Below are 11,033 nucleotides of genomic sequence, written 5' to 3'. Positions count from 1 at the left end.
TAGGTAACATGCGAAATAACTCATACTCGTGGGTCAGTGCATTTAATCTAGCGCGCTTGACTTCGCTGGTGCCTTCGTGAGTCACTTGTAAAGTGTCCCACGTCTCTTCTGCATTTTGGCACTGCGAGACCCTAAAGAACTCATCATAGGATAGGGCCGATGTGATGATATTTTTGGCGCGTAGGTTATGCTTGACCCTCTTGCGCTCATCATTGGTACATAGACTTTTAGGCTTGCCTTTAGGTTCATCGTCCACTAGATACTGTGGAACAAAAGGGTCGTTGACTACGGATTCCCAATTATCCGAGTCAATGGCTTCTATAAAAATTTGCATGCGGACTTTCCAGTAGGCATATCCTTCACCACAAAATATAGGTGGTCGGTTAATGGATGAACCATCACCACCTAACGGGTTTGTACAACCCATTTTATTTCCCTTAGGATCACGAATACGCGGTTGAGCTAGCACTTCGTACTAGCTCTGATACCACTTGTTAGGTATCAGTGACAGAATACACCTAGAAAGGGGGTTGAATAAGTGTCATGGTTTCCACTTACCGCTATTTGCACCAAAGCCTTATTCTNNNNACTATACAAAGTAATTGATTAAAGCAATAAAGAGAGAGAGGGAAAGAAAAAGCCTGCAACAAGGTTTTTATGCTGGTTCGTTTGCTTGTCCACTTGCAAACTACATCCAGGCCTCCCGGCTGATCTGGGAGATTTTTCTTCACTATAATTGAAATAATGTTTTACAAGCAATTCTTCCAATTACAACACTTAGACATTCACTTGAAACTAAAGAACCTTATTCCTTGGTTTGACTCCCTTCCTACCGCCCAAGAAAACCTTTCTTGCGGTGTAGCCCCAGCCAAGAACCTATTCTTTCTATCAAGAACTCTAAGCTAATGAAGATACAACACAATCCTGTTGGTGGTAAGACACCTTGAGATTCCCAAAGTTACAACACTTTTTACAACAAAAACATAGAGTAATCTAAAGCAATTATAATGCTCAAAATAGACAATTAAGACCTTACTCTAAAACTCGAACCAAGTCTCATATAACATGACAATGTATTAGTTGAAAACAGATTTTACAGAATACAAAATCTTCACAAAAACATCAATGAATGCATGAACATGTGAGGTGAAATGATGAGAAATTAAACATGAAATGTCTCTAAATCCTAAATCATAGAATTCTCTCTTTTCTAATCTCACAAATGCAATGTCATATAGATGCAACAATTAACACGAAATATGCTCTAACTCTCTAAAAAATGCAACATGCAACTTATGACTTCAGTTCTGAAAACGCAGTTTATAAAGAATCAGTTCTGCCGCCCAGTTAATCGATTAAAACCTTGGTTAATCGATTAACGCGGTTTAAAATCATAACTTATTCTGTTTTTCAAGTTTTTCAGTTTCAACCACTTTTCAAAAACTTATGTTAATCGATTAAATCATGCCTTAATCGATTAACAACATATTTCTATGTGTATTTTCAAATTACATAACTCAAATACGTTATGCACTTAATTTATACATGTTCAACACTAAGTTTATGCCTAGGATGCACAGATTACATGTATTTATATGATGCATGAACATATTATAAATGACATATCTCAAAACTTAAAATGATTTAAAGTTTTATGCATATGAGACATGTATTGAGTTTACCTAAGCCTTAGACTCAACCTAAACTAATTATTAGTCTAAGTCTAATACCAATCTGAGACTTAAGCATGTTAATTTGTTGATGATCTTCAAGCTCTTATAATCACAAGTTGTCCTCATCAAAACTAAACACATAGTGAGAGAGCTTTCCAAAGTGCTCCTCTCGACATGCGCACTTTCAAGAACTTAGTTTAATTTTGTCTTGTTTAGGAATTTACATGTGTTTATGTCAATTGCATAATAGAAGCATGATAAAAGAGGAGAAAAAGGAGAAGTTTGGGGTTTTTGAACATTGTATCCCTTGCCTGAGCCACAGCTTCGCTCAAGCTCGAAGAATGTCCTTCGCCCAAGCGAGGGATTATCACTCAAGTGGCAAATGAAGCTTAAAAGGTCCTGATTTACTGCCTAGCTCTCGCCCAAGTGAGAGCACCTCGCCTAAGCGAGGTGTTCATGGTTGAAGATGATCATCTCTCTCGCTCAAGCGATAATCTCTAGCTTGAGCGAGAGACCAGAAGTCAAGAACATATATAGGCAATTATAAAGAGCAAAGGGGGGTTATCTAACCATTTTCTAAGTTTTTCGACACGATTTTAGAGAGAGAAACACTGGAGAGGAAAAGAGAAGTCGTGGGAATAACTTTAGATCTAGAATTTCTAGTATTTCTCATTATAAGAGTGTTGTAATGGCAAGGATGAGTGGCTAGTTCTTTAGTGTTGGGATTGAAAATGTGATCTTCTAACTTTTGTACTCCTGGATTCAATTCTTTAATTATTTAGTTATTTTATTTTGGGAAATATATTCCCGCACTTAATGCTTGAGTTTACTTTGCTACTGAATTCTTGATCTTGGGTCCAAGTTTAACTCGGAAGTTGAACTTGGTATCGAATCTGGATTATCTTCCTTGCTACATCATTACTCTAGGAATGGACAATAATGTATGAATTGTTTTTACATTAAACTTAAGGCAAGATGATTGGTTAAATGTCCAAGGAATCGACATTTGAGTAATTATCTAAGGATTTTGTACTCAAGGAATTGATACAAACGATTCGAATAAAATGTGCATCAAAATCTATAACTTCACAAGTTATACGGAATTGAATCTAAGGATTACAAAGGAAAAGAAAGATGAACTTCAATCTCAACTCATTTAATTTCATAGTTTAACTTTTACATTTTAACAACTATATTCAAAAACCAAATGACTATTTAAACCTCAAATCTTGTAAATACATAGTCGATCTACTTATTTAGGAATTAGCATAAATCCACTCTGCTCTTTGAGGACGATATCCTGGTATTTACCAAATTTTGTTACTTGACGATACAGTTCACTTCTCGTACCAAAAATTTCAACAAGGACATAGTAACATCGTTTTCTTAATTATGCATTGTTGATTGTATATGACTTTTTAAATATCAGAAATATTAATGGTTGAGTGGTTATGCATCACTTCATTTCTCGAAATATTAATGGTTCAATAGTTATGCGTCTCTTTGTTTCTTGAAATTTTAATGGTTGAGTGGTTATGCTTCTCTTTGTTTCTTGAAATATTAATGGTGTGGTTTGCTCCATGCTCTATTTCATCAATAAGAGTATGTCTTTTCATAGATTATTTTTTCTGCTTTGTATATTTTCTTTTGTCTCCTTTATATTGTCTCCTTTTATAATTAGTAATGGTACCCAAGGAGGTGAAAGTATGAGGAAGAAAACACAAAGTAACCAAAAAGAGAGCAATACAAAGCAAAAATAAAAAGGCAAAAAGGAATAGAAAAAAGGCAGACAATAGACCTCAATAACTCGAAGTGTTAAAAGTGTTAAAGTTAAATTGTCGAGAATCCATCCGAAGTGTGCAACCAAAGCCCAAATGAGTCAGGTTCAAAATCAATTGGATGGCCTCATGCAACGGTTCAACGAATTTGAGAAATCAATGATGGTGAAGGAAGCTGAATGGTAACGACTAGCTAGTGCTGTTGGCACTGTTTCTTCAACCATCAATTAGAGTTGCATACCTGCTCCTTACAACATTTTCATTCTGATTCCCATTCTTGAGGTAATTTAGTTAACTTATTTTATTTTATTTTCCATTTAGTTTATAGTTGTAAACTAATTATATGTTTTAACTAATGTACATGGAATCAGTTGCTACAAACTTTTCATAAATACCTCATCTAGTCGAGTGGTGAGTATTGGAAAAGTGCACAAGTTGGTCGATGTTATGCTGCATAATGTACGTATCCCATGCCATCATGTGAAGGTCTCGATTGATATTGCAATTGATGATGATGTGTTGCTACCAATTCCTCTCGATGAGGATATCTTTACAGTTTGAGGGGCTATAGGCACTTTTCTAGCTTGGCCATTAGACCTTGTACAAGTAATTCCTTTTAAGATATGATTTTTCACCTTATGCTCACTCATATTATATATATATATATATATATGTATATATATATGTATATATATATTGATATATAATTGATATATTTTTTATTGAACATTTCAGTAAAATGTACACTCCACCCCTAGTAGCAACCCAAAGACTAAGCCATCTTCGGGAATGTGAGCTCAATGCCATCTACCAGAGATTTGAGCTCGAAGCCATATAAGGGTGATGTGAGCTCGAAGCCATCTACGGGGAATGTGAGCTCCAAGAAGACTATCAACTACTGTACTCAGCTGTTTGAGCATGTACAGGAGTTAGGAGATCCAATAATAAGTATATCAATTCCCAAGGTAGGCTTCAGGATTGATGCTGAAGAATACGTTAGCGTCAATGAAGTCCAGGATGTATATAAACATGATTGGATAGGTGCAATTGATATATGTGCATATGAGGTAAATTATGTTTTCTTAACTTCTCACTTTTGCATGGTGGTGTGTTAAAATTAACTAACATTTATGTTATATATATTAAGTACTTGTATAAAAATTGTCATTAATTGAATGTCATAATGTCACTATTAATTTGAATTTCATTAAAAAATAGTTATTAGTAAAAAAAGTTATTATACCTTCCACAACGTTTCCATCAGGTAACGCTATGGAACACTTACTTTCTTCATATTGAATGGGGAGCTCTTCCATAACATTATTTGTACGATGCCCTGTTGATTAGGTATAACTAACAACACCATCTTCATTATGTGATGTTGAAGATACTATTAAACCATAAAAAATTAAAATGTACCTGCATTCTCACATATTCAGCAATCCCAATACTCATTTACTCAGCAGCGAAACTCATTTACTCTCAAAATTGAACTCAAAAATCATTCAACCTCATCATCATTCGACACTGAATTTCAAAAATCATTCACTCATTCAACACGAAAATCATTCAACACCGATTTCGAAAATCTTTCACTCGTTTAACCTCAATCATCATTCACACATTCAACACCGAATTGGAGTGAGTTTTCCTTAAAATTATATGCCTTTTTAATTACATTATATATAGCTTGTATTGAGTTATAAAAATTTTCCTTATAAATGAGTGAAACTAATTTCACTCTTTTAGCTTGTATTGAGTTGGGGTTTCCGACCACTTTCACTTTAATTACATAATAATGTATTTTCTCTGCTTGGTGTGATTAACTCCAAGATTTAAGGATTTATGCTTATTAATTTTTTTCTTAATCGAAAATGGATGAGTGTCAATCAATTTATGAAGGAGTATGAGGAAGGAGTGAAATCATTTGTTAGCTTTGCAATTGAGAATGCTGAAAACCCTAATAGAATTGTATGTCCTTACTTAAGATGTTGTTACTCAAACTGAATTACTCAAAATAAGTTAAACCTTCATTTAGCGTGTCACGGTATTGATCAAAGTTACACATGTTGGACAAGACATGGTGAGACGAGAGACGTTATGAATTGTGATGATGAGATGCATATGAAAGAAAACTACACAAATGCATATGAATATGACTGTTTCGAGGAAATGGCAAGCGTTGTCGAAGAAGATCTTCGGGATTGTCCTGAGATGTTTCAGTGGTTGATAAGTGATGCTGACAAACCATTACATGATGGTTGTACTAAATTCACAAGATTGGCAGCGGTGTCAAGGTTGTGTAAGTTGAAATATGTTAATGGATGGACTGATAAGAGTTTCACCGACTTACTTGCACTTTTGAAGGATAGGTTGTCAGAAGATAATGTGCTCCCTTCTCGAACCTATGATGCAAAAAACTTTTACGCTCCATTAGCATGGACTACACTAGGATACATGCTTGTGAAAATGATTGCATCTTAATTTTTAATGAGTATGTTTCATTAAAGTTTTTTCCTAAATGTAATGCATCATAATATAAGAAGGAAGACTCAATTCTCAAAAAGGTTGTATGGTATTTTCCCATCAAAGCAAGATTTAAGCGTATGTTTAGCAATACCAAAGATGCAAAGAAGTTGACATGGCAAGGTGCAGAAAGGATTAAGATGACAAACTTTAACATCCTGCAGATTCTCCTCAATGGAGAAAAAATAATCATGACTATCCTGCAGATTCTTCAGATCCTCACTATCGACGATGGAGGAAAGCATTTGATGGGAACAATGAAAAAGGTTGTGCTTCTTTGTCATTAACAGGTGACCAATTATTTCAAAAGCTAAAGGGTTTGAATAATAACTTTGGTAAACCTTTTTCAAAAGAAATTATTACAAATGGGTGGAAGAAAATATCAATCTTCTTTGAATTGTCATATTGGAGTTCATTATATGTAAGACACTTTCTTGATGTTATACATGTTGAAAAAAATGTCTCTGAAAGTCTCATTGGTACCTTACTCAATGTCCCTGATAAGGGCAAAGATGGCTTGAATGCAAAGTTGGACTTGGTTAGTATGGGAATAAGAATGGAATTGGGTCGGTAATGAAGGGAAAACGTACATTTCTACCACCAACAGCTTATATTTTGTCCAGGAATGAGAGAATGGAATTTTGTAAATTTCTTCATGGTGTTAAAGTTCTAGAGGGGAACTCTTCCAACATTCAGAACCTCGTATCAATGAAAGACCTCAAGTTAAAAGTTCTTAAGTCTCATAATTGTCATGTACTTATGGAATATTTCTTGTCTATTGGAATACGGCCAATTCTACCTAAAAAAGTTTGAGGAACCATAACTAAGTTATGCTTCTTCTTCAAGGCAATTTGTAGCAAAGTGATTGACCTTGAGAAATTACCTGCATTGCAAAGACAAATTATTTTGACTTTCTGTGAGCTTGAAATATATTTCCCACCTTCTTTTTTTTACATAATAGTTCATCTAAGCATTCATCTTTTTCGACAAACAAAACTATGTGACCCTTCCTATATAAGATGAATGTATCCCTTTGAGCGTTATATGAAGATATTAAAAGAGGTACATCCATCCTAATTAATATATTTCTAGTTAACCTTCTAATGTTGATTAAGAACCACACAATCAAAGAACATACAAATTGTCTCACAGTATATAGATAAAAAAGTTCTTGTCAATCTTTATTAGTTTTAATTGTTTTGAATTTTTGTATTTTTGAATTTTTATATTTTTTATTTTATACAAATAAGCCGAACAAAATTGAGTGTTCACAATCTTAATGTATTTTTGTATTTTTGCATTTCATGCTCGGAAAAAAAAAAGGTTAATCATTGTCTCAAACCTTTAAATATATATTGATCCTGCAAAATAATAAATATTAGAATAATAAGATAAGTTTTAGTGATTAATTATTTCTTAATAATAACATTTTAATATATAAAATGCATCATTCCTACGTTATTTACAATATTGTCATTTTTAATTCAAAATATGAAACTTTTTATTTTATTTCGAGTTGATTATCTTTTCTTTAGTAATCTCGATTAAATCTTAAAATAATGATAACAAAATGATAATTTATGCAGCATTACTTTGTTTAACTAATTTTTTGGTTCAATCTTTATGTTATCAAGAACAACTAATTTAAGAGTTGAGAATAAAATAAAATATATTATGTAATACCTCAATCGTGACGTACAACCCCAGACTCCTGAATGCATTAAGTGTTTTACTCTCAAGCTTAAATATCTCATACAATATGTTATTCCTCCTAAAGGAAGCATCTATGACTCAAACCTATAAACTAAATTATAACTTAACTTCCTTCTTATACCCTACTCAATGTAAGAAACCAAGTACTTTCTTCAACAAGTTTGTATCTGAAGTATTGATAAGCTAGTAACTTTTTTTTTAAAAGTAAAAGTATTATATAAAAGGTATAAGGAGAGTCAACTCAATTACAAGTTATAGTAACGATTAATACAAGAAGAATGATCAATGCACCATTTTGAAAAAGAGTATAAATTAACATGCACATAGTTTGAAAACCAAGATCATGATCTAGTTTGAATCAAATCCATGGTTTGGATATAACTTGGCTCTTCCCCTAAAGATTACTTCATTCCTCATACTCCAGCTAAACTAAATTACAGTGAACCATAACATTCTCGAGATGAAAATCCTTTTACAATATTTAAACAAAGAATCATATAAGTGAAGGAATTCAATAATATTATTCGTGATATATAACTGAGTTTGAAGCCATGATTAGAATCTCTACCACCCATTAGCCACAAAGGAGCTTTAGATACTTAAAATGAAAAGTGCTATATGGTGGGAATGATTTCATTGCTAAATTTCCTCGAAATAATGTGGTAACATTTTATTATGACACTATATATTTTAGTAATATTACATAATTAATATATTTCTAGTTAACATTGTACATTAATTTTACACAAGAATGCTATGAATTTGCTTTAGATGAGAGCAATAAGATCTTCTACCAAACTCATAGGTAGTATGGACATAGTTTTTATCTCATTTTCACCATTTTTTGTATGTATTTTCTCATATTAATTTTTCAGTCAAAATTATATTCAATATTCTAGAGTTAAGCCACAACAAACTCATTTCCATCATTCACTAAGTCAAGAAAGCTATTATTTAGCTTTTCACACGACCATTCATTATATGCTAAATTTAGATTACCCTAATTATTCTTTTCTGGTGCCTATAAATAACAGCCCCGTGATGTTTAACAATCCATCCTCACCACCTTCCAAATCCCTTAAGAATTTGCAGTCACCACCTTTCTCTCTAGAACAAGAAGATGAATTCCTCCTTCTTGTTCACCATTTCCTTGGTCCTCACTTCTTATGCTATTTTATCTGCATCAAGCTCTAGCTTGTTTGAAGAATTATGCATGAAAGTCAAGGAAACTGGTTCAGATGAAGGCCAATGCCTGCATATTCTGAATGTCCACCCCAAACTCGGTTCTGCGAGAAACTATGATGAGCTCTCCAAGAACATTCTCCAGTTAGCATTGAAGAAGAGCATAGATGCGCAGAATTTCTTGAAGGAAGTGATCAAGACAAACCCTTCTGCAGCAATCAGAGAATGTGCAACTATTGATTATGATGGGGTGGTTGCATCATTCAGAAGTTCTTTGAAAGAATTGAAGGAGGATTCAGAGACTGCAAATTATGATGCCAAAGTCGGTGGTGATGGACCAACAACTTGTGATAGGGCCTTGGCTGCAGAGAAAATAAACAATCCTGCCATTGCTGCCCTTAACAAAGATATATTATTGCTTAGTAACATAGCATTTTTGGCTACCGAGAAGCTTTCCTAAACATAAACTTATTAGAGAAAGGAGTTTGTGGGACTAAGGAAGCCTTTTGGGTCTCCATTAGAGTGAATGTGAAGGGTGACAAATCAATAAAATCATTATTCAATTTATTATATATTCATGCTATTTAGTTCGATTGAACATTTTTTCTCATGTTTACTCAATTGCAATTGCTGGTGTTATGTTTATTGATTTGATTAGTCATATGGTTCTTTATACAAGCTACATGAGACATACGATATATGATATGCTTTATGCGTAATATAATGTGCCTAATTAGAGGGGAGTTTAAAGAACACCTTTCCTATTTGGGGAAACATGACTAAAACTACACCTTATATTTCTCCATTGAACAAATATACCTAGTTTCAAAATTAAAATGATAGAGTGTTGAGTTCTCAAGTATAAATGGCAACTCGGGCAAAACCCACGGGCTGACTCACATAGCCCCTAATTTTTGCCTATAGGGCATATAAATTTTGTTCATTTGCCCATTTCTTCCTGCCTGTTTGCCAGCAATGTTCGCGGGCATTTCTATTTAGCAATATGGGCGGCCCGCGAACATGTTCTAAGAGGAAAAAATATGAAAAATTCAAATAATTTATAATATTGTGTGATTTAAAGCCTCAAAAAATTATAATGTGATATATTTTTTTCAAATTCAAAAGTTTTTTTAAAAATAATTATCTTCAATTGCCTCATTTAATTCATTTTTATTGTATTATATGATTTTTTTTATTATTTATTTATAAATGCATGTGAGTCACTCGCATGCCCATTAGCCTATTTTAAAACGAGCAGGAAATGCAATTTTTGTCCATTAATACAATACAGTCATGTCTGCGTCCGCTTAAATTTTATGAGCATTTGTGGGCATGAACAAAACGGGTCGAGTGACCCGTTTTTCCATCTCTATTCCCAAGTATGATGATATAGTTTCAATCACATTGTAAAAGATGGAAACATATCATATAGATGTTGTCTTAAACATGTCGAAGTTTTATATAATATATAAGAGTTTGGGTCTGACTTATTTTCCCATTAATTTAAAAAAAAAGATAGATCTTATATATTAGAATATTTAAAGGACTATTATATTATAAGATCTTGAAATATGCTAATATGCCAACATTTAGATAGACTAAGAAGTCTACTTTTAATTAGGTTCATTTAACCCTAATAATTAAATTATATTTTTGTATATATTTTATATTAAAATTACATATATAATAATATTACTTATATTAAAAGAATATGATATAATTAAATAGGTCAATCTGTTAGGCATAATAGATCTTTTTGATGTCATAAAGTCTGATCTATTACGCTAAGTAAGCTTTTTAGAAAGCTTAAGCCTACGATATTTATGAAAAAAGTCTAACCTGACCTAATCTGTTATAGATCAAAAACCCCTCATGGGCAATTTGACTTGTTGATGACAACCACCTTATGGTGCCTTGTTACGGATTGTTTATTAGCTTGAAATGTGTTAAAGGGAATGTGTATGGGTCACGGTTTGGCTAGGTGACTAGGTTATGGCTAGGTAATTATGTGTATGGCTCGGTTGATGGTGTATATTTGGGCTAGGTTTGTATATGGGGGTTATGTCACGGTTTGGGGTTTAGTGTATAGAGGGACATTGGTTGGCTAGGGCTTGGGTCACTTAGCCAAAGTTTGGGGGAATTGTGAGGGTTAGATCATGGG

General features: G+C 33.2%; 1 protein-coding gene across 1 annotated transcript; it reads left to right on the top strand.

Annotated features, from left to right (window-relative positions):
* On the top strand, nucleotides 8,738-9,438 carry LOC109353631. The gene is made up of 2 exons (XM_019595965.1): nucleotides 8,738-9,337; nucleotides 9,377-9,438. The coding sequence occupies exon 1, from the start codon at nucleotides 8,811-8,813 to the stop codon at nucleotides 9,330-9,332; it is 522 nt and encodes a 173-aa protein (XP_019451510.1). The 5' UTR covers nucleotides 8,738-8,810; the 3' UTR covers nucleotides 9,333-9,337; nucleotides 9,377-9,438.

The sequence above is a fragment of the Lupinus angustifolius genome, chromosome LG08 (genome assembly GCF_001865875.1).
Source record: "Lupinus angustifolius cultivar Tanjil chromosome LG08, LupAngTanjil_v1.0, whole genome shotgun sequence".
Lineage (NCBI taxonomy): Eukaryota > Viridiplantae > Streptophyta > Magnoliopsida > Fabales > Fabaceae > Lupinus > Lupinus angustifolius.
This window is presented reverse-complemented; position numbering and strand designations above follow the sequence as displayed.